This window comes from Dipodomys ordii, unplaced genomic scaffold (genome assembly GCF_000151885.1).
Source record: "Dipodomys ordii isolate 6190 unplaced genomic scaffold, Dord_2.0 Scaffold79, whole genome shotgun sequence".
Lineage (NCBI taxonomy): Eukaryota > Metazoa > Chordata > Mammalia > Rodentia > Heteromyidae > Dipodomys > Dipodomys ordii.
Window position 1 is genome coordinate 1965313 of NW_012267295.1, and position 24736 is coordinate 1990048.

At 45.8% G+C, this 24736-nt stretch overlaps 2 protein-coding genes across 5 annotated transcripts in view; both read right to left on the reverse strand.

Moving 5' to 3' along the window:
• Sgsm3 (small G protein signaling modulator 3) overlaps nt 1-223 on the reverse strand; it is a 28981-nt gene extending 28758 nt beyond the window's left edge. For 2 of the 4 annotated variants that reach the window (XM_013024956.1, XM_013024958.1), the window contains exon 1: nt 150-223. The gene's annotated coding sequence lies outside the window, so the exon portion shown is untranslated. The remainder of the gene's footprint in view (nt 1-149) is intronic. The other 2 variants (XM_013024959.1, XM_013024957.1) reach the window with 2 other exon arrangements.
• A 4235-nt stretch (nt 224-4458) lies between these two features.
• On the reverse strand, nt 4459-21927 carry Adsl (adenylosuccinate lyase). Its single transcript, XM_013024914.1, has 13 exons — nt 21750-21927; nt 20685-20888; nt 19515-19559; nt 18642-18721; nt 14874-15045; nt 14635-14681; nt 13841-13931; nt 12132-12201; nt 11848-11995; nt 9186-9276; nt 8390-8479; nt 7600-7776; nt 4459-5328 (listed from the first exon to the last, which is right to left on the reverse strand). The coding sequence occupies exons 1-13, from the start codon at nt 21900-21902 to the stop codon at nt 5242-5244; spliced, it is 1455 nt and encodes a 484-aa protein (XP_012880368.1). The 5' UTR covers nt 21903-21927; the 3' UTR covers nt 4459-5241.
• Between the last annotated feature and the right edge of the window lie 2809 nt (nt 21928-24736).

The following is a 24736-nucleotide window of genomic DNA, read 5'->3' on the forward strand; positions in this document are numbered from 1 at the left end:
GCCGGGCCCCAAGCCACCCACGGGCGCCCTCGGCCTGGGGCACAGCCTTCACCCCGCTGGCGCCTCCCGCCCTCCAGTCGCGGGAAGAGCTCCGCGCCCGCAGCCCCCACTGGAGGGGACGGTGTGGGCGCCGGGTCCCCGGCACTCACCTGCGCCGCGGCCACCTCAGCGCCAATCCCGGGTCGGGCTCGCGGATCCGTGGCTCTCACCCAGTCAATGCGCGGCGGCGCCTTTGCGCATGTGCGGATGGAGCGGGGACGGGGGTGGGGGTGGGGTGAGGGGAGAGTCGCGAGGCGCGCTGGGAGTTGTAGTCTTTGCCGTGGCGAGACAGGACCGCGCCTTCGGCGATGAATCTGCGTCGCGGGCGGAGCAGCCCGGGATAACGGCGAGTGAAGCAGCTGTCAGGACACATAGACTCCGCAAGGCCGGGGAGCGCTCCTTCCTGGCGCAGAACCAGCCTTGTAGCGGCCTGGTACCCTCCCACAATGCTCAAGGCCTTGGATGGGATGGTGCCCACGAAACAACGCTTAGTGGTAGAGTGCTTGCCTTGAATGCATGAAGTCCTGGGTTCGATTCCTCCGCACCACATAAGCAGAAAAAGCCGGAAGTGGAGCTGTGGCTCAAGTGGTAGAGCGCTAGCCTTGAGCAAAAACAGCTCAGGAACAATGCCCAGGTCCTGAGTTCAAGCCCCACGACCAACTCCCCCCCCCCCCAAAAAAAAGGTATTTATGATGCGGTAGGGCTGGCCTCCTTCGGAGGGGTCCCGAAGCTTCGAGAGCATCTGCCATGTCTGCCTGGACACCTCAGTTCTAGAGACAGAACCCTAGCCTATTCATTAAACTAAATACTGTCTGTGGTGGTGTTGGCAGGGGCGTGTCACAGACAAGGCTGTGAGAGGTGCCGCACCACCAAGCACCTTGGCTTTCTCAAGACTCCTGTGCTGAAAGCAGGGTGAATTTTTCCACTCCTGCTCTCCAGAAGACCTGGCCAAAATAATGAAAGCTAGGAAGTAGCAGTGCAGGATCTGAGACCAAATTCATTTTTCTTCCCAACACACAGCACTGCCTAATTGTGTGTGCTCCCTCACCTGACAGCCCACATATTATTCTTTTTTTTTTGGGGGGGGGGGTCCGGTCATGGGGCCTGAACTCTGGGCCTGGGCGCTGTCCCTCAGCCCTTCAGCTCAAGGCTAGCGCTCTACCACTTGAGCCACAGCGCCACTTCCGGCTTTTTTCTTTTGCTTATGTGGTGCTGAGGAATCGAACCCAGGGCCTCAGGCATGCAAGGCAAGCGCTCTACCACTGAGCCACCTTCCCAGCACCAATATTATTTATTCTTTGCCAGTACTGGGCAATGTGCTATACCACTGAGGCATACCTCCAGCCTTTCTCTGTTTACTTATGTTGATTTATCCCCTTGTTATAGGGAGTTGGATTTAGATACAGAGGTTGAATCAGGAGTCTTTATTAGAAAGCTGGTGTCAGCCAGGAGACATTTGTCTCAAAGACTTGCAACTTCAAAAGCAGTTAATATCATTAGGAAACTGAGCCATGAGGGTGTTAAGAGCAGGAAATAATCTCAACAGACCAGATCAATTCTGATGGAGAGTTGAAGAGATGACCTGAAGAGTCAGGAGACCTAAGGCAGCAGGGGTGGAGGGGCTATTTAAATAGAGTCATGGTTAGGGGCAAGGTCACAGGTAGCTTGGGAGTTTAGAGTCTTGCGAGTTTATGGTACAGGTCTGGCAGATCTGGGAACCTATTGTTTAAGTCTCCACCACCCCCTTCATCTGCTTCTCCGAGTTCAGGCTCCTAGCACATCGGGTGGGGATGAGGAAGTGGAATTTCATCTCTGGTTTTCAGAAAGTCACCATCATGTATTAAGATGCCAAGATGGTAGTGAGGACAAGATGGCCTTACTTAGACACAGTATCCATATTTCACCCTTATCCTCTATTCAAGACAGAATATCTTTCATGGTAAGCAACCACTTAATACAGTCAGCCTGTATCCTCACTGACCACACTGAAGCTGATGAATCTTTCTGAGCTCAAGAAGGAAAATGATGCTTTCTGATACCATGTCAGAGCTTACTGTACAACTCCAGCTCACTTGATCCTTGTAACACTTAAAGAATCTAAACTATATGCTTCTACTATAGGCTAGTTTTACAAATATCAGGTTCTCCCAGTTCTTAAGTGAAATCTAAGATCAAGAGGGGAAGAGGCCAATAAATGCAGTGTTGAGAGTAAAACAGAAAACCAGTTGTCCTGTTCACACAAATCCTCATGTCAGATGGCGCCAAGCTTGGAGCACTGCCTAACCATAGTTAACCCTAAAGCAAGCAGGAGTGTTCTCTCCAATCAACCCACAGCTCACCCTAGGCTAACTGGGGTTACATGGAAAAATAAGGTTAGATTGTAAATCTATATGCACCAAGTAAACATAAACAAGAGAATGTTAAAGAGTAATGTACAAACCCACCCATTCAAACTAACCAAGAAGATGAACAGGCCAAACCAGTCACTAGTGGCCAGAAGTGTAACAGAATTGTAGAACAAGACTATCTTGTTCCTTTCTATGAGGAAATTTATTAACCACAATCTCTGGTATTGACATCCTCAGTATGGCTGGCATGTAATGTGATTCTTCACATTACACTGATTTGCTGCTTCCTCTGAGCAGCCCATCCCAGAGCAGAAAGAATGATCGATGTCCATTTACTTTTCTTCAGCTGGATCTATGATGAATATAGTAATGAACACCTATCTGTGGTCCCAGCAACTCAAGAGGCTCGGGCAGAATCTAAGTCTGAGACCTAGCTAGACAACACAGTGAAACCTTGTCACACAGGCCAAAATTCACAAGAGGATTAATTTTAGGAGTAGCTATGGTATCCCACAGGTTAGGTGTATTAAATGCATGGCTTCATGTGACCCATTTTTCTATACTCAACTTTACACCAGTTTAATGGACTGCCTTCCACTTTTTCCCATAAGTCGAAGTGTTTATGGCTATTGCTGGTTTTGGTGCTGAGTCAAACCCAGGGCCTAACACATGCTAAGCAAGCACATTAAGCTAAACTTTCACACCCAATTTAGAACTAATTTTGATGTAATATAATTGGAAATGATCTAGCCTTTTTCCTCAGGACTAGCCTTCCAGCTCCTGCAGAACATGGATTGCTGTGTGATTGGGCAACTACTGGGGCCCAAACCATCTCAGACAACTAACAATGAGAGCTGGTCTCTGGCAAACCCAGCTACGGAGTCTTAACTGAATTGTGGTTCAGGAAAATACAATACAACAGAAAGGACTAAGTGTATGGCTTGAATAGTAGAGTTGCCCCCTATGTAAGCAGCAGGAAAATGTAAGCAGGAAAATACAACTAAAAAGGACTAAGGGTATGGCTTGAATGGTAGAGTTGCCCACTATGTAAGCAGCAGAAGGACGAGGTCCTGAGTTCACTCCTCAATACCACTAAAAACAGAGTTTAGCTAGGCACTGGTGGCTCACGCTTATAATTCTGGCTACTCAGGAGGCTGAGATCAGAAGATAGCCCAAGCAGGAAGTCTGAGAGACGCTTATCTCTAATTAACGACCACAAAAGCCAGAAATGGTGCTGTGTCTCAAGTGGTACAGTGCTAGCTTTGAGCACAAAAGCTCAGGGACAGTACCCAGACCAAGTTTAAGCTGTAGGACTGGAACTAAGGGGAAAAAAAAGTTGACCAGTGAGTGAAGAGAATGAATCACTTCTCATGATGAGATCAAGATGTTTGGAGGTTAGCTGTTTATCCCACAGACCAAGTATTCAAAACTGAACCTGAGTGCTGAAGTTTCAGGTGGCTTTTTCTTGACATTGTTATCATTAACACATTCTAAAAAATCTCAGCTCTGGCTCATACTGTTTCTTTACATTTATTCTTGTCAGATGCTACAAATAAATACATACGATAGCTTTCTATCAACTGAAAATCCAATAAACAAAAACTTCCTATTTCATTTACACTGAAAATTACGTAGAGTGGGGGCTGGGAAGGTGGCTCAGTGGTAGAGCGCTTGCCTTGCATGCCTGAGGCCCTGGGTTCAATTCCTCAGCACCACATAAGCAAAAAGAAAAAAGCTGGAAGTGGCGCTGTGGCTCAAGTGGTAGAGTGCTAGCCTTGAGCTGAAGAGCTGAGGGACAGTGTCTAGGCCCAGAGTTCAGGCCCCAGGACCAGACCAAAAAAAAAAAAAAATTACGTAGAGTAAGCCCAGGTCAGCACTAGTCTTTCCTTCTAGCTGGCTAATCCATAACCCAACTTTCTTTGGCCCAGTTGGTTCCATTAGCTCTCAACTCATGTAACAAGGATTGGAAACTTTGAGACACTGTGATGAAATCAACATTCCCAATCAGTGCTTCCCTACACATACGCTTAGCAGAAGATGAAACAAGTCAGAGGCACTTGAGCTGAGGAGGTCTGGCAATTATATCCATTTATTTGTGTATTTATTGTCAATTCAACTCTTATTACTTATTCTAGCAGAAATTGATTGAATACAAAGGTATCTACTGGCTTTAGGTCTTAGATGAAGACCGCCTCCAGGAGGGACGACAAGGATTTCTTGCTGAGTTAAGTGAACAGATGCGAAGGACTACACAAGTAAAAGGTCAAACTGTAGATGTTACATGGTGGAATGGCCTACTCATACAAACATCCTGCTTTGTCATCAGTGCGGTATTTAACAAGTCACCATCCTTTTATAAACAGGCCTTACTAATGGTTTTTCCTAAGGTTAGGTTAATGTAAGTGTTCCGAGCACATTAGGCTAAACTTGCGTGTTTGATTTTCACTTATGATGAGTATTACTCATAATCCCTCAGCCACCTGTAGACTTGAGACAGCCATGAAAGAGCAGGAGTGAGGCATGCTTATTATGTAGTTTGAGTTGCTATACAGAATGAAATCAACAATGCACTGGGCATCTGCAAACTCCAAGGCAAGTGAAGCACTACAGAAACACTGTATTAACGTTAAGGCAGCAAGTTTTTAGTGTGTGTATCATTAATGAGGCTTGAACTCAGGGCCCTGTGCTCTCACTTGGCTTTTTTGCTCACTGCTTAGTCTATCACTTGAGCCACACCTGTAGTCCTAATGCGTCAGTTCTTGAGGTAAAGTGAGGTATTGTAATAACACTATTTTCATGGCCCAATAAAAAAGTGACAAACTCTCAGTAGTGTTCACTTAATTCTTTCCCAGCATCACAGACATAGTTCTGCTTTCACCTTCATCACACTTTCATATGGTCCTAGCAAGGGATACACCTCTTCTTCTAAGAACCTCTGCACCTGCCAGAGAGGAAAGCAAAGAAGATGAAACATGTTTAGGCAATAGCTCTCTCAGGCATGCTACAGCTTCACCATGCCTCAAGCCAGTGTCTTTCCAGTCAGTTGATATCACTGACACCCAGTTTGATAATTTCTGTGTATGTGTGTGTGCGTGTACACGCGCGCGCGCACGCACCATTATTGGGGCTTGAACTCAGGCCTGGGCTGTGTCTGAGCCTTTTTTTTTTTGGCACGAGGCTAGCATTCTACCATTTGAGCCACAGCTCTACTTTTGGCTTTTTGCTAGTTAAATGGAATCTCATAGACTTTCTTGCCTGGGCAGGCTTTGAACTGTAATCCTCAGATTTCAGTCTCCTGAGGAGCTAGGATTATGGGCATGAGCTACTGGCGCCAGGCTTCAGTTTGACAGCTTTATTCTACTACTGAGCATTTACTTTATTGGATAGTCTCTTAGAAATGCCCACCTGGCCCATTGGCTCATGCCTGTAATCCTAGCTACTTAGGAGGCTGAGATCTGAGGATTGTGGTTCAAAGCCAGCCCGGGCAGGAAAGTCCATGAAACTCATCTCCAACAACCACCAGAAAACTGTAAGTGGTGCTGTGGCTCAAGTGGTAGAGTGCTAGTCCTTTTTTTTTTGTGTCCGGTTGTGGGGTTTGAACTCTGGGACCTGGGCACTGTCCCTCAGCTCTTCAGCTCAAGGCTAGTGCTCTATCACTTGAGCCACAGTGCCACTTCCGGCTTTTTTCTTATGTAGTGCTGAGGAATCGAACCCAGGGCCTCATGCATGCAAGGCAAGCACTCTACCACTGAGCCACCTTCCCAGCCCATAGAGCGCTAGTCTTGAACTGAAGAGCTTAGGGAGAGCGCCCAGGCCCAGAGTTCAAGCCCCATGACTGACAAAAAAAAAAAAAAAATTGTTCCCCTGGACATAGGTGCTGTAACCAATACATGTGTGCAGACAAGTTCAGCCCATGTTCTCTGAGTTGGTCTTATCACTTTGACGCAGTCACTACCCTGAAATCCTCACAGATCCACATGGACCACAGCATCTTGGCTCCAGATCCTTCTCACCACTGCTTGGCTATTGGCTGTGACCTTCCTAATGGTGTTCCTACTTACCTCCAGTCTGAAGTCTTTTCAAATCAAACTTTTGTATAACAAATATAAATATAAATGACAAACTCCTGTTGGTCTTAAGTTTCAAATCTTGTTACTTCCTAGCCACTAATTAGCGACTGGCAAGAATCTACTAAGTATAGATGCTCTCTGGGAATGCTCAACCTAGCATTCCCAGGCTAACCCCTACCCATCAGCTTCCATACATGGTCTTCTCTCTACACTCAAAGAGATGTCTCATTGTGATCCTACCAAAAGATGTGCTTCTTAGTGGTGCTGTGGCTCAAGAGGTAGAGCACTCGCCTTGAGCTGAAGAGCTGAGGGACAGCGCTCAAACCCAGAGTTCAAGCCCCATGACAGACAAAAAATAAAAACTCAAAACCCAAAAGATGTGCTCCAGTCTCAGTGACTGCTTGGTAATGTGATGATTCATTTGTGAGTTCTGAGCGCAACGAAGGCAAACACTATTTTTCGCTAAATCCTCAGAATGAAATACAGTACTAACCATACATGTACCAAGTCCCTAGTATGTATTTCAAGAGATTTTGTTATTGTTTTTCTTTATTGGTGGTGATAGGCAAATGCTCTCTCCTAGAGCTAAATCCCCAGCCTGAGTAAGGTTTTCAAATGAACTCTTATTCGTCACTTTAAAAGGCTGAGATAAAGCTAGGTGCCTAGCTATTCAGGAGGCTAAGATCTGAGGATCACGGTTCTAAACACACAGGAAAATCCCATGAGACACTTCTCCAATTAACCACTAAAAAAGCTGGAAATAGAGCTGAGGATCAAATGGTAAGAGTGCCAGCCTTGAGCATAGAAACTCAGGGATAGGGCCCATGTCCTGAGCTCAAGTCTCAGGACCAGGACACACAAAAAAGGAAGGGATGCCTTTCTGACTACAAAGCACTCAGCTGGACATTTCAATCCACATGACTCCACAGTAGGACAGCAAACTGAGAAATCCAGAGGGAACAAGTACTTTGGGCCATTAAAAAGCCACCTGTTTACACTTCAGACAGAGCCTATTCAATTTTACTAACTAGCCCCATCCCCACAAAGGAACAGCATTCCAGATAGCACTCTGGGTTCTGCAGGCCAGCAGTACAGAAGAGGCCATGGGGTGACTTGTCTGGAAGCTTCTGCAGGATGCTTACCTGCTGAGGTGCACGGCCAGTGAAGGAAGCGGGATCCAGCAAACGCTCCAACTGGGAGTGAATGGGGCTAAAGTAGGCATCAGCCTGGATCCGCTCCAGGAGGTCATTGTCACCCCCTTCCTGCTTGACCACGGCTGCTGCCTGCTGGGAAAGCACTCGGATTTTCTCATGGCAATCCTGAGGAGAGCAAAGTCAGGTCACTTCACTGTTGGAAGGGCATTTCAACACCCAGTGAGCAGTCATCAGACTCTACACGGTTGAGGTGGTATCTCTCAGTCTGACCTCACCAGAATTCTAACTGACCTTAGGTAGATGTTCCATGTCTCAAAAACGACAGAATGATTTCTTCTTGATTACCTGCGTACTAAATTTACTGTGGAAATTCAGACCTAATTCTTCACTTTCTCCATATGTGATTAGTGACTTTTTTCCCCCATCAGTCATGGGGCTTGAACTCAGGGACTGGGCACTGTCCCTGATCTCTTTTGCTCAAGGATAGTGCTTTACTACTTTGAGCTACATTACCTCCTCCAACTTTCTGGTGGTTAATTGGAGATAAGTCTCACAGACTTTCTGCCTGTGCTGGCTTTGAATCATGACCCTGAGATCTCAGCCTCCTGAGTAGCTAGTATTACAGTCAAGAGCCATCAGTGCCCGGTGATTGGTGATTTTTAATACCCTTGAATTCAATATAATCACCCTCTAGATATGGCGAACCATCCTTCATGGAGGAGAGAGCAGGTCTAAAGGTGTGCTCTCCATTTATCCAAGAGCATGAAGGCCTACACACCTGCCTGTTACCCCCAGCCTTGACCATTGCCATGATGATGTTCTCTGTGGCCATGAATGGCAGCTCTTGACGAATGCGCCGCTCAATTACCTAGTAGAAAAAGGGGAGGGCCAAGACAGAGGCAGTTACACAGTGACACAGCACAAGATCAACTACATCAGGCAAAATGCAGTGTGGACACAAACTACCATTATTTAACAGAGGTAGAGGTGCAACGAGATGTAGTATTCAGTAATGTAAATTCTGATTTAGTTTTTTTTTTTTTGCCAGTCCTGGGGCTTGAACTCTGAGCCTGGGCCCTGTCCCTGGGCTCCTTTTTGCTCAAGGCTAGCACTCCACCACTCGAGCCACAGCACCACTTCTGGCTTTTTCTAGTGGTTTTTGGAGATCAAGAGTCTCAGAGCCTTTCCTACCCAAGTTGGCTTTGATCTGTGATCTTCAGATCTTAGCCTCCTGAGCAGCTAGGATTACAGGCGTGAGCCACCAGCACCTAGAACAAGGTAACTTTCAAAAGCTACTTTTTGGAACAACTAAAGCTTCAAATTTGTAAATTCAATGTGAGGCCTTAAGGCTGAGTGAAAGTGCCTTAAAACGGGGCAGGTGCTGCTACCTCCTCGCTCTAGGCACTGGAGCTGCGGATTCATGCCAGCTGATAGTGCAAGGCAACTGAAGTACTCATCTCAATTCCACACACTTGTCGGTGAGTTCCTCAGACCTAGGGGTAGGATGAGCTCCTCCCCCTTCCCACACCCCAGTGTCTCCCCAGTATTTTGCTTTTTTAATCAAGACCTCTTACTTTGGGGTACACCACCAATCCTTCTGAAATGTTCTGCAGTGTATTCAATATGGTATCTGCAGTGAGAAAGGCTTCGGCCAAACAGATCCGTCTATAAAACAAACAGCCATTCCATTACCCATCTAAACAAATGTTAGAGGTAGGCAGGGGTCTATGGCAGGAAACTGAGCTGTTGCATTCACATGTGCATGTTCTCCCTGGACAAGTTTCTTCAGTCTGAAGACTTCAAGTGTCCCCTCTAGTCCAGACCAGTTGCTAGTGGAAAGCTCTAGTAGCTGACTTAAACATTTCAAACCCGAACTGCATCTATTCTTCCTCACTACCTCCTGCTTACCAGTACAAACTTGTTCTCTCCTCGTGGTTCTGGCCTTAGTCAAGGCAGCAGCACCCAGTCACCAAGTCCTGGAAAGAGTCCAGATACCCTGCCATGCAAGCCAGTCTGCCACCTCTGGCTTTTGTCTGTCACTTGTGGAGCTTGACCTCAGGGCCTAGGTGCTGTCCCTGAGCCAGGCACAGCACCACTTCTGGTTTTTGAGTCATTAATTGGAGGTAAGAGTCTCATGGGGACTTTTCTGCCTGGTCTAGCTTTGAACTGTGATCCACAGATCTCAGCTTCCTGAGTAGTTAGGATTACAGGCATGAGCCACTGGTGCCTGACCTGCCTCTGGCTCTTTATGTACATGGTTCCACTCTATTTTTGTGGTCACTAGGCTAATGTAGGCTTGGAATCTAATGTTAACCCCTGACTTGTTCAGATGGGATCTAAACACTTTATATGATTCTTTTTTTTTTTTTTTGATTTGGCATTTGCAAGGCTTGGAACTCAGGGCCTGGGCACTGTCCCTTAGATTTTTCCCTCAAGGCTAGCACTCTACCACTTTGAGTCACAGCTCCACTTCCAGTTTTCTGGTGGCCAATTGGACATAAAAGTCTCACTAATGCACGGGTTGGATTTATGGCAGGCCTGTCCCTCTGGGCCTTTCATACTGTCCTATGCCAGAGCAAACTGTGGTTCTGAACCATTGCCTGGCCTATGGGCTACTGGCACTGAAGGGGGTTGCACAGAGGGGGAAAAAAAAAAAGAGTCTCATTGACTTTCCTGCTCAGTCTGGCTTCAAACTGCAATTCTCAGATCTCAGACTCCTGAGTAGCTAAGATTACAAGAGTGAGCCACCAGTGTCTGACTACACTGATTTTTTTTTTTTTTTTGGCCAGTCCTGGGGCTTGAACTCAGGGCCTGGGCACTGACCTTGGGCTTCTTTTGCTCAAGGCTAGCACTCTATACCACTTGAACCACAGTGCCACTTCCAGGCGTTTCTGTTTATGTGGTACTGAGGAATCAAACCCAGGGCTTTGTGCATGCACTCTACCACTAAACCACATTCCCAGCCTAGAACTGATTCTTTAAATTGTAGCTAGGATGTTTAGCAGGTCACAGCTTCTTAAAAACAGTACAGTTGACTCTCAGAATCCAATAATTCAGCATCCATAGATTTAACCAACCATGGACTAACATTACTTGGGAAAAATATTTCATTAGAACTGAACATATGAAGTTTGTTTTTTTTTTGGTATTTCCTAAAGGATACAGTGTAACAATTACTTATTTGGCATTTACATGACAGGTACCACAAGTAAACCAGAGGTCTTTTAGAACATATGGAACATATGCGTGTTACATGAAATACTACACTGTTTTACACGGTAGCCTTGAGCACATGCAGGTTTCAGGATGCACACTGTCCCGGAACCAAGCCCCCACAGACACTCAGGGAAAACGGTACTAATAACTGACTTCAGAACCAGTTCACATGACCTACTTCTACTGGTTAGCCCAGGACAGATCCCAGAGAGCTAGCCAGCTTTATGCCTTTCCACTTAAATCTCAGGCTTGGGCAGGAAAATCACAAGTTTCAGACCAGCCTGGGTTACATATCACGATCTTGTTCAGGGCAAAAATGAAATCCTATTGCACTGCAAAGCAGGCAAGAATGTGAATGTAAGCCTGCTCCTTTTAAAGCATAACAAACAGACAAACAACGACAACAAAAAAAACAACCGGGGACTGACCACAGGACGTCCTACTTGCTAGGTAAGCTCTCCACTTCAGCTATACCCCCCCCCCCCCGCCCTGTGAGCCTGCCTTAAAAGTGCATGTAGAGTCATGAATGCTGGTATTTTATGGGTAATTACAAATTACTTCTTACCCAAATATATCACCCCGGACATTTGCCCTCAGAGTAGAGTGGGAACTATGAGGCCTTGGGGAAAATAGCTTCTTCCTGTGATCATATCATGCATGGCTTCATCTCCTCACACTACTCAGCTATTAGTGGGTTGCTAAGCTATTCTTCCTCCCACCTTTATGCTTTTATACACATAGGATCTGATCTTCAACTGCCTATGCTATGTAATCACAGGGGCACTGCCTTGTCTATGAAGTTTGCCTGAATCCTCCCACACTACTCTCTCCTCGGTGCTCCAACAGCTCTTGCACATGGGGTCACATACTCAGTATGCCAATCTTTGTTTTTGCTGTCCTGCTACTCAGGGTTCCTAGGATAGGGAGGGAGGCAGAAGAGTTCATTGTCCTTTTGCTCCCAGGCCACCTCTCTCAGTCCTCTTCCCAGAGTGCTGTTTGTGATGTCTCTGCTGTGCTTACCGGTTAGCACTATCATCCAGTGTGCGCTCAAACCACTGCACGGAAGCAGTCTGCAGCGGGTCCAGGACCAGCGTCATCAGGTGACGAGCAAGGCTGCAGCAACGTTCTGAACGCATGGGGTTCCGCTTGTATGGCATTGCACTTGAGCCTGTCCAGGACAAGATGCAAAGGCAGAAAGACTTCTGGGACAGCAAAGGTGCAAGCATGCCAATGGGGAGTTTTAGCACGAGCGCACGCCTTTCCAGCAGGTCTGTGGTGTTCCCAGATCTCAACCTAACACTCACCAATCTGCTGTTTTTCAAAGGGTTCCTCCATCTCCTTGAGGTTCGCCAGGAGGCGTATGTCTGTGCAAATCTAGGGGAAGTACGGGAACAGGCATGATCGCACATGCTCAGTGTGCAGGAGAGCTCTGGAGGCAGTGAGGGGCTAATGCAGGAAAGGGGCTCTTAGGGTGTGCATTGCTGAGCTCAATGCCAGCAAGTCCTGCCCAAAATTACCAGAATGTACCTGAGGCTTCTCTCTGTTCCTAAAGAGCGGGGATGACAAATATACTGAACATTAACATGCTTTGTGAAACAATGTTTAAGACACCACAGAGATAGGCGTGGTGTGCTGGTATACACTTGCAATCCCAGAACTACAGAACTTCAGGCAGAAGAATCTTGTTTTTTTGTTGTTGTTGTTTTGTTTTGTTTGGGAGGGTACCATTCCTGGGCCTTGAACTCAGGGCCTGGACCCTGTATCTGAGCCTTTTTGCTGAAGGCTAGTGCTCCACCACTTAAGCTACAGCTCCACTTTTGGCTTTTTGATAGTTTTAAAGGGAGGTAAGAGTCTCATGGACTTTTCTGATAAGGCTAGTTTTCAACTGTGATTATCAGATCTCAGCCTCCTGAGTAGCTAGGATTACAGGTGTGAGCCACAGATGCCTGAGAATCTTGATTTTGAGACCACCCCAGGATACATAGCAAGACCTTATTACAAAACAAAATTACCCGTGCCCCCACTGTTAAATCTTAGCTACTTAGGGGACTGAGATGTGAGGATTACAATTCTAAGCCAGCCTGGGAAGACAAATTGAAGACTCTTCTCTAACTAGCAAAATGCAAAAGTGGAAGTGTGGGGCTGGGAAGGTAGCTCAGTGGTAAAGCGCTTGCCTTGCATGCCTGAGGCCCTGGGTTCGATTCCTCAGCACCACATAAGCAAAAAGAAAAAAGCCGGAAGTAGTGCTGTGGCTCAAGTGGTAGAGCGCTAGCCTTGAGCTGAAGAGCTGAGGGACAGCGCCCAGGCCCAGAGTTCAGGCCCCACGACTGGACCCCAAAAAAAAAAAAAAAAAAAGTGGAAGTGTGGCTCAAGTGGTAAAATGCCAGCCTTGAACAAAAAAGCCAAGCAAGAGCACAAGGCCTTGAGTTCAAGCCTCAGCACTGGCAAAATAAAAAAGCAGGCATGGTAGTATATGTCTATAATCCTAGCTACTAAGGAAGCAAGAGTTTAGGAAGATCATGGTTCCAGGCTAGCCTAGGCAAAAAGTTAAGATTCCCATTTCAATACAAAGAGCTGAACAAGGTGCATATCTGTGATCCTGGCTATGGTAGGAGACATAAATAGGAGGATCACAGTCCAGGCCAGACTGACTACAAATCATGACTCTAATTTCAAAAATAACCAAAGCAAAAAAGGGATTAGAGGTATAGATCAAGGTAGCAGAGTGACTACCTAGCAAGCACAAGGCCCAGAGTTCAAACTCCAGTATACTTCCTCAAAAAACATCACATAAAGACAACAGGAAGATCAAGTGTAACATAGCCCTCAATAAGATGTCATTGTGCAGAAAGTCTTTTCCTGTAAGACATGTTAATTTAAGGGCTTTCCTTGCCGTCACAAACTGCTGTAATTGCAGATGACAGAGAGACAATTAAATGAAAGCCTGAGCTGATTTAGTCTCCGGTCCCCAGAGCTCCCATTCCCCACAGTGCAGACTGCCCCCATCCCTCACCTTGTGCACGGATGCCCCCAAGCTAGCCAGCACAGACAGCACCTCGATGTCCACTTTTCGTGTATACGTCTGCCCTGAGATGATGAAAGCCCTGGAAGTAAAGATTTGTATTAACACATATCAAATCACGGTGGTCAGACATTAACAAACAGAGCCTAAAGGACAGCTTAGGTATGACTGGCCAGCCAGGAACATGGAGCCCAGAGGACCTGCTGCTAACTCACTCTCTACTGCCCTTTTCACTATCTTCAGGAAACTGTCCTGAGGAAGAAACATGGTCTAGAGTTCCAGTGTCCTGCCAAGAGTTCAATGACAGACCTGGGAGAAAAAGCCATGACAAAATCTAGTGGATCTCAAGAGAAATGGCCAGATTTAAACATGAGAACACCAGGGGGGGAAAAAAAATCAAAATAGTAATATGGTACGGGATGACCTGAAGAAATAGAAGAGCCAGGCACCAGTGGCTTATCCCTATCATCTTAGCTATTCAGGAGGCTGAGATCTGAGGATGGAAGCCAGCCTCTGTGAGACTCTTCATCTCCAATTAACCACCAAAAAGCTAAATGTGGCTCACATGGTAGAGCATAACCTGAACGCTCAGGGACAGCACCCAGACACTAAGTTCAAGCCCGAGGACTGGCACACACATACAAAAATAACAACAAAGCCTAAGCCAGAGAGAAGAGGAAATAGGTAGCAAAGCAAAGGAAGACCAAAAAATTATTATCAAATCAGAGATATACTAACATAGACCTGTCAAATTTAAGGAGGCCAGCTTTTCCTGAAGTGCTCACCTCTTAAATCCTGCCTTTTCTGTCACCATTTTGTCCAGCTGTTCTACCTTAGAGACAGAAAAGACACATTTGTACAGAAATCTAGTTAACAGAGTATCCCAACTGGTCATCTGGCCCAGACCTTGGCCCATCCTCCTCCCTGCAGCTTATCTGGGAGCAATCTCTGCTACACCCCTGGAAGGAGCATCATCTTTTGGGCTGCATTGCTGAAGTGATGTCCCAGATCACTTTGAGAATACCTTCTGGTGATCTCCCTCGAAGAGCTGCAGGAAGCTGGCCTGTGTGCCAGTGGTGCCCTTCACCCCCCGGAAGCGCAGGTCATTGCGGACCCTCTGCAAGTTCTGGAGATCCATGCAGAGATCCTGAATCCAAAGACAGCAACGTTTCCCAACTGTGGTTAGCTGAGCAGGCCTGAAACAACCAGAAAGGAACACACAAATCTCAAACCAAGGCATAACTTCATAAAGGCCTTCTAATAGCCACTGTTATCTATGGATAGAGGAACAATTTAAGTAAGAGTTATTGAAATAGTAAAAACAAAACAAGAACCAAAAGGTTTGAGAAAATCATTATTAAGGAGAATCAATACATTGTAAATCTAGTGGTGTTCTCATAAGAACTATTTTTTTTTCTTTCTGGTCATTGGGGTTGAACTCACGGCCCAGGCACTGCTCCTGAGCTCTTTTTGCTTAAGGCTAGCACTCTACTACTTTGAGCCACAGCACTACTTCCAGTGTTCTGGTGGTTAATTGGAGATGAGTCCCACAGACTTTCCTGCCTGGGTTGGCTTTGAACCACTATCCTTAGATCTCATCCTCCTGAGTTACTAGGATCATAGGAGTGAGTCACTAGCACCCTGCATGACTATTCTTTTTTTTGGTCGGTCATGGGGCTTGAACTCTGGGCCTGGACGCTGCTGCTCAGTTCTTCAGCTCAAGGGTAGCACTCTACCACTGAGCCACCTTTCCAGCCCTACTTTATTGTAACTATTTGACCTAATAAATAGTTCTTCCTGGGGCTGGGAAGGTGGCTCAGTGGTAGAGCACTTGTCTTGCATGCATGAGGCCCTGGGTTTGATTCCTCAGCACCACATAAGCAAAAAGCTGGAAGTGGCACTGTGGCTCAAGTGGTAGAGAGCTAGCCTTGAGCTGAAGAGCTGAGGGACAGCGCCCAGGCCCAGAGTTCAGGCCCCATGACCGGACCCCCCAAAAAAAAAATAGTTCTTCCTTCAAGAGGTGGGTTTTGTTGTTTTTCCTTTCAGCCAGAAGTATATTAGACAAGCTAAGGACCTTAAGGTTAAGGATGGTCTGGGCAGCTTCCAAAAAAAAAAAAAAAAGATTCACCCTTCCTCCTCTTTTTTTTTTTTTGGTCGGTCATGGGGCTTGAACTCTGGGCCTGGGCGCTGTCCCTCAGCTCTTCAGCTCAAGGTGAGCGCTCTACCACTTGAGCTACAGCGCCACTTCCGGTTTTCTGGTGGTTTGTTGGAGATAAGAGTCTCACGGTCTTTCCTACACGGGCTGGCTTTGAACCGCGATCCTCAGATCTCAGCCTCCTGAGTAGCTAGGATTACAGGCGTGAGCCACCAGCGCCCGGTTCCTTCCTCCTCTTTTAAACACTCTTATCACAGTCAGGCACTGGTGACTCATGCCTATAATTGTAGCTACTCAGGAGGCTGAGATCTGAGGATTGCAGTTTAAAGCCAGCCCAGGCTGGAAAGTCCATGAGACCCTTATCTCCAAAAATACCCACTCAGAAAACGGGAAGTGGAGCTATGACTCAAGTGGTAGAGTGTTGAAGATGAGTCTCAATCTTTCCTGCCTAGGCTTGCTTCAAAACAGATCTTAGCCTCCTGAGTGGCTAGGATTACAAACATAAGCCACTGCTGTCCAGCAGCAAGTTTTAATAACTCAGATGTCAGATGGAATTTCCCTCCTCTAAGGCCAATGGCCCTGGTAGCAGGCAACAGGCACACCCTAATCTCTGTAGGAGGCACCCTGAACACAAGCTACATGTAGTACATACCCAAATAGATCTTGTGGCAGTTATTGTTGAAGAATGTGATTTCTAACATGAATGCCATGAATATAGGAAATATGCTAACTGAAAGAAGCCAGCCACAAAAGGCCAGGAAGAGGCAAATTCATAGAGACAGGAACCAGGGAAGGAGAATGAGAGTGACTGCTATGTGGTACAGGATGCTTTTTTTTGAGGATGATGGAAACTAGTGGTAATGGTCATAGCACTCTGTAAAGATACTAAACTTTTTAAAAGGGTGAATTTCATGGCAGATGAATTATATCTCAGTAAAGCTTTATATCTGCAGAGAATGATACACCGAAGCAAAGCCCCTGCATCAACACCATTTCCTGCTGCTAATGTATGCTAACTGTGGAGGCCAAAGCCTCTCAGAAATCATTCACCAGATGAGCGCTAGATGCCTCTGCCTCCCCCAGACATGGGAGAGGAAGGAAGGAAAGGTACAAATCAGAGGAATTTTGAAGGGCACGAAGGCTGCAGAGAAAGCAACATCCACCAGTCAGGCCAGACACCCTGACTACTGTACATGAGCAACCTCTTCAGGCTTCTGCTACTAATGGTAAAGGCCCTAATTTTCAGGAAGCTTAAATTCAACAGAAAAGTTATTAGATGATAGACCTGCTGTATAAAGTGACTTAGTAGTAGAGTGCTTGCCTAGCATGCATGAGGCCATGGGTTTGATTCCTCAGTACCACATACACAGGAAAGGCTGGGAGTGGTGGTGTGGCTCAAGTGGTAGAGTACTAGCCTTGAGCAAAAGAAGCTCAGGGACAGTGCCCAGGCCCTGAGTTCAAGCCCAAGACTGGCAATAAATAAATAAATATATAAAAAAAGCAGATGGTATCATATCAATACATGCATTCCTCAAACACCTATAGTTAGCATTGCAATAGTAATATCAGCTTTTAAAAACAGCTTTTATTCACTAATCATGAAAATACTTGCACATTTTTAAAAAATCAAAACTTGCTGGGAGCTGGTGGTTCACACCTGTGATTCTAGCTACTCAGGAGAGGCTGAGATCTGAGGATTGCGGTTTAAAGCCAGCCTGGGCAGAAAAGTCCATGAGACTCCTTATCTCCAATTAACCACCAGAAAACCAGAAGTGGCACTGTGGCTCAAAGTGGTAGAGTGCTAGCCTTGAGCAAAGGAGCTCAGGGACATCATGCCCCATAACAAACTTACCCTCCCCCGCCCCCCAAAAAAGGACTGTGAGCCAGGCATGGTGGCTTGCGCCTATAAACACTAGGATGAGGATAGTGATTCAAAGCCAGCTTCAGTTTAAAAAAAAAGTCTGTGAGACTCCCTTTGCAAAATAACTTGCAAAAAGCAGAGCTGGAGGTGTGACAAGTGGCAGAGAGGCAGCCATGAGCAAGCCAGCCCAGTGAAGAGTGAGGCCTCAATTTCAAACCCCAGTACTAACAAAACAACAACAACAAATGCAAATAAACAAATGCGAACACTATGGCTCTTGAGACATATTTACACATATTTCCTAAGTCAGCTGCTAACCTCAGCAGTATAGCTTTTGATGTTGGGGTCTCAGATCAGCCCATGCTAGTCTAGAACTTGTGGGCTAAAGCTATCCTCCTCTTCAGCCTGGGTAGCTGGGACTACAGGTATGGACTGGAGCACATAGCTTCATTGTCATTTGTGTGTGTGTGTGTGTGTGTGTGTGTGTGTGGCGGGGGCGGGGTGTACAAGTCGTTTTCAGAATAATGAACTTTACGCCTTTTGCCCACCCGTCCCAGGGGCCCGTGTGGGGGGGGCGGGGGGGGGGGTGTTGCTGGAAATTGAACTCCAGGCTCTAGCATGCTAGATACAGCCTGCAGCAAAACTTCTAAGGTGGGTATTAAGCTCATTTCTCATCAGTACCCCAAGTTATCTGCTTATGTTTTGAGCTTCTTTCTCTTAAGTTTACTATGGAAATGGGAGATCTGAAAGCTGCATGCTCATACGTAACCACTTACTGGTAATGTGTGAAGCCTAAGGTAGGTAGATCTGAGCGCTCCTTGGCAAAGTCAGCGAGTCGAGAGATCACTCTGGCAAGCTACAGGCAACACCACAGGGTAGAAAGAGGTGAATTCATAAGAGTCCATTACATAATGACAGATCAAACTTTCAGACAATATTACATGAAATGAGCCCTGTATAGCTCATGGAATGCAGCATCCTTATCCTTTCTCTTTGTATCTGCAGGTGCCCTGATCAGGGTTCATAGCAATCAACATTCAAAAATGGATTCAACTACTTAAACTACTAAGACCATTGCAGAATAACAGGACAAAGTCATAATCCTGACACATAAATTCTTGCAACATGTTTCTGGTTGCACTTCCTTTATTTAAAAGGCTATGTTTTGCCAAGCACCAGTGGCCCATTCATATATAGAAGGCTGAAATCTGGAGGAACACAATTCCAGGCTAGCCCAAGTAAAAAAGTTTGCTAGACTTCTATCTCCAAAATAACCAGCAAAGGCCTTGTTAGAGCACCAGTTGTGAATGAGAAAGCTAAAAGAGGCCCTGAGTTCAAGCTCCAGTACTAGCATGAAAGACTGCAAGCATGGCTCAGGTGAGAGAATACCAATCAGCCTTGTAAGAATGAGGCTCTCTGTTCAACCCTACACCATCAAAAAGTAAATAGTAAAAGGCTATGTTTTAAAAAGAATTCACTACTATATTACCCCAAAAAAGAAACTATTTTTTCCACAAATTACATAGTCATGTTGAATAAATGATTATATAGATTATATAGTCTGATGTTGCTGATTAAGTCATAATTGGAGACCCATCTCTTAACTACAGGGACTGGAAGCTGGTATCAAACTTATGCCAAACTCTTACCTTGGGCAAAAGTAGGTCAAACGCATTTCTAAGAATGATCAGGTCCTGCAAAGGAAAATGCAATGGCCATGAACAGCTCTGTCAAACCTTGTTATTATACAATACTTTCTGGCCATCACAATTGGGTCACACCTCAGCAGGCAGCCTATCTCATTCCTAACAACCCAGAAATGCTAATAGAGGATGTTTTCTAATGATGATTTCAAAAGCACAGTAAAGTATGCTGTGGTATCTAAAGTGATTGAAAATGTTAAGCTGGCACCTGTTAAGTTTACACCTGTAATCTTAACCACTCAGAAGGCCGAGATCTGAGGATTGGGGTTTGAAGCCAGCCAACCCAGGCAGAAAAGTCCCCCTGAGCTTCTTGTCTCCAATTAACTACTCAAAAACTGGAAGTGGAGCTGTGGCTCAAAGTGGTAGAGTGCTAGTCTTGAGTGAAAAAGCTCAGGATCAGTATCCAGGCTCTGAATTCTAGCCCATCGACAGACCAAAAAAAAAAGTGCAATGTTACAAGGCTTCCATCTTTCCAGAAAGGAGCAGCTGAGTCTCTGAGAAACTTCCATTAGTTTCTTCCTCCTTTTTATTCTCATCTATAGTTGTTAATAAGGGAAGGCATGACTCAGAACAAGGGTTAAAAAAAGTTGAAACCATTGTTTTGTTTTTGTTTTTTAAAAAAACTCTGTCCCTCACCCCCAATGTCTATTAGACACTTATTTCCAATTAGCCACCAAAAAGCTTGAAGTGGAGCTATGGTTCAAGTGGTAGAGTGCTAGCCTCGTGCAAAAAAGCTCAGTGATAGCACCCAAGCCTTGAGTTCAAGCCCCAGGACTGGCACAAAAAAAGTGAATAAAATATAAATAAAAATATATATCTTATGGTATTTGTGAAAAATAAATCAACACAGTATATATGTATTCATTGTACAGGAAATAAATACACAGTATCAGAGCCATCTGGTAAACTTTCAGGAAAATGCTTGCTATTACTCTTCCATGTTTTGCACTAATCAAAAAGTTCATTTGACAATAATAAATATAATTCATCTTTCCATTCAGAAGCCATAGCCAAGTTATAAAGGCCACTGGAAAGAAAAATACATTAGGAAATTTAAATGAATTTATAAATGTATGATAAAGATTGAGTCCTAATATAAACAACACAAGATCCTACTGTATTGTCTCCAACATAACAGGAGGTAGCACCAAGGTGAATAATGCCTGCGGCTTTTGGACAGCAGTGGCCAAAGGTGTGCACATGAGCCATGACATCATGTCGCAACTGTTTCTCTTCTTCGGCTGCCATCTTGAAGTCGATGTTGTCCAGGTTTGCCTTCATCTCCTGGATTTGTTCATCTGTGATAGGCAAACCCAATGTCTGCAGAATAAGTAAAATAAAGCCAAAAGTCTATGTTGCAATTGTATGACGTGACAGAAAAAAAAATGTTACAGAGTACCCAAGTGGTCAAATCAATTAAAATTTCAGCAACCAGGCTCAAAGTACAGTGTCTCTACTTGTATGGGGTTAGGAGAAAGGTGAGGAATCAAGGTAAATTATATTCTAAGTGAATGGTGGTGTGTCTATCGGGACTGTGACTGGTCCTGTCTCGCTAACTCCTCTTGTCTTGCTGTTTCCCATATCTAATCCCTGAGCTCAAGGGTCATCTATTCAGGGATCTTCTGACATCACCGTAAAACACTCCGTGTCACTCTACTCCTTTAGCCTGGTTTTATTTAGAGCATTCATCACCACCTGATATTTGTACATATTCACCTACCTATCCCCCTGGAAAGTACACTCTGTGAGAGGAGACCTTTACTGTACTTATTATTTAATCTCTAGTGGTTGGCACAGAATGCCCCAAAGGGTGACAGTTTTACAACTAACCTAGATGAATGCACTCTGAAAAACTAAAATTAAGAATTCTGTAAAGGTCTGTCATCCCAGAACTCTCGAGCGCGAGACAAGAGGAACCTAAGGTCAAGGCCACTCTGAGCAGCAGAGACACTACGCATGTGCATCTGTGCATCTCTGTGGCTGTCTGACACACACACACACACGCGCACACGCACGCACACACACACGCGCACGTACACACACACACACGCGCGCGCACACACACACGCACACACACACACACACGTGCAGGTAGTGGAGCCCGAACCAGCAGCTCGACCCCGGGCGCCCCGCCGCCCGCCCTCTGCCCCGCACGCGGGCGCCCGCCTCTCATTCCGTTACCTGCTCGGCCTCCGCCAGCCACAGCCACAGCTGCCGCCACGTCCGGAACTTGTACCTGTCGCTAAACACGAAGCACATCTCCGGGCTGGCATAGCGGGAGGAGAGCGGGGAGCGGTAGCCGTCGGGCCCGCAGACGTCGCCACCAGCCGCCATCCCGGGAGGCGACGAGGGTCGTGAGGGCGGAAGCGGAAGGGCAGATGTGGGGTGGGGCGGGACTAGGCTGCGGAAGTCCCGCCCCCTCGAGGTTCACGGTGTCGCCTATGCCACCCCAGGGCTGTGCAGGCTGAAGCTGGGACACTGCTGCTGAGCTCTGAGCTAGAGGGAGACCTTGTCTATTAAACAAAAAAAAAAAAACACCCCACCAAGCCAAAATGCAAATTCAGCAATTCAGCCATGTCTGGAACACTTAGGAGGCCTGCAACGAGAGAACTTAACTTCCGACTCCTTTCTTGGGCCCACAAGTTAAAAACTCCGGCATCTCTGCCTTCACTTTTGCATGTCTCCTTTGCCTCGGAGCCATCCTGTCCTGCAGTCACCAGGGATCCTGGTGAGACCGAACTGACCGACTTTATCAGGGGCTAGCCTGACACACCTGACCAATCCGAGGTAATGATCAGACCACCGCTTACTTATGCCTCTCCAAGCGTTCCGCCTCAGGCCTTACCCTGAAGATGCTCTCTCCTTTTCCACTGCTATGTCCCACATTATATCAATCTCATTTCTCTGACCTTCAGTATCTTTAATTGACATGTTAGGATTGGGACTTTTCCCCAAAACTCAGATAACATGCCCTATATGTTCCAATGGCTAATTATATGGCCAACTACTCCACCTCATTTCTACATTGCAGTTCTGGGGAGAAATACCAAGAAAGGGCAGCATTTAATACTTTTCTAGTGAGCCCCTGGAGTCAAACTACAGTAGAAATAGGTTTCATCCATAGCTTCCACGTGAGTGACTTGCTCAGTCACCTAGCCAGTAAGCAGTCATCTGCAAAGGCAACCAGTTCTTTGGCCTTCCAGTCCTCTCTCTTGCCTCTGCTTAACCTTGCTTTCTGTGACCTTTATCCCCTGAAAATAGGATTTCTGCCTCCACTCCTCCCTGCCTTTTCATTTAAGTATTTTACTCCTTCACTTGTTTTATCTGGAATCCTTAACCTCCTCATTGTAACTTCTCTTCTGATTTTTTTTTTTTTTTTTTTAGCATAGGGCCTTCTCCTTATAGAATTAGCTTCACTTGCCCTGGTATTTTTGTAACATGCCCCTTTCCTGGCTGTCTTCTCACGAACCATTCCTGGCATTGTTATGTCTTAAGTTCTGTTACTTGGCAGGTTATTTCATCTTTTGGTTTCACTCACCTGTAAAGTGTAGTTGATGACCCCAGGAGTAGAGTCAGGTATGATGGCATACCTACCTCCTTACCTGAGACTCTGAGGGGCAGTTTGTCTCTACCCTGTTTAAGTTCTTAGAACTGCCATGTTCCTCTTCCTCCTAATAACACTCACTGATCACCAATATTCTTGCCTAGTAGTCTAATCAAAAGCCCCATAAAACATTTGTTTTTCCACCTCCGCATAAAGAAATACCCTGTCTAGCCAGGTGCTGGTGGCTCACACCTGTAATCCTAGCTACTCAGGAGGCTGAAATCTGAGGATCAAGGTTCAAAGCTAGTCCAAGCAGGAAAGTCTTATCTCCAATAAAGCCCTAGAAAACTGTAAGTGGCGCTGTGGCTTAAGTGGTAGAGCACTCTCCTTGAGCTGAAGAGCTGAGGGATAGCGTCCAAGCCCTAAGTTCAAAAAAAAAAAAAAAACTACTATCCTGTCTGTGGAGGGTCAGGGACCAAAACACAGGTAGCAAACCTTCCCACTGTACATCTTAATGGCACTTTGAATTTTGCAACAAATAGCTTTTTTCTTTTTCCTGTACTCATTCATCACTCCTGACTTAAGTCCTTAGCATTTGGACAATCTTCCTCCTTCCTGACCACTGCTTTTCCTCCCTCCCCCCTCTTGCTTTTGGAAGAGTGGTTCCTCCCTTGGGGAAGCACAGGCACAGCTGCGAGGCTTACCTTCTGCGTTCTGTCCCAGGGTCCCCTTGAAGCAGCACTGAAGGTCACCCAGACACTTCCATCTAGCTCTTTCTGTTACCTAAAGCAACACTTAAGATGGGAATTTTACTTTTCCCAATTTGCTTTTGTGGCTCAATTCACTGGACAGACATGCGTTTTTCTATTCCGGATGTAACACTCTGCAGCCCACTGGGATGATTCATTCTACGATATCTACACTGAAGTGTAATAGGCACTAGGATGCACTGGGTTGGAGTAGAGAGGTCAAAGGTGAGACCAGGAGCAAGTGACTTTGGGGAATTCAATAGAACTGAAATGCTTGTTGAAAATCTGTATTTTACTCTAAGCAGTGGGGAACCCTACCCCCTGCCCCCCAAACAGGGATGACCCCATCAGATTTCTGTTTTGTTTGACAAGGATCATCCTAGTTATTATGTATGAACTGGAATGGGAAATAAACAAAGGACTGGGAGAAGGGCATCTGGGGTGAGAAAACAGCTGAGCTGATGCAGTAAGAAGACCTAAAGGTAGGTGGTCTTGCAGTACAAAGGCCAAAAGAAGCAGAAGAATAAACATTAAGGACAACCAATCAGGTCGCTGTAAATAGTAAGGGGAATAGAAGAGGCAGAATCAAAGACATTCCTATTTTTGGGTTTTATAATTGGTGATACCAGGTAGCAAGAGTCAAGACGCAGGGGATAGACAAGAACAAATTTTGTCTTGGATTAACTGAGTTTGCAGGATAGCCAAGTGCTTCAAAATGTTCTACACATAATTATGTATACATGACTGGAGCTCAATGGTAAAGATTAGAAATATAAACATAGGGGGCTGGGAAGATAGCTCAGTGGTAGAGCGCTTGCCTTTGCTTGCATGAGGCCCTGGGTTCAATTCCTCAGCACCACATAAGCAAAAAAGAA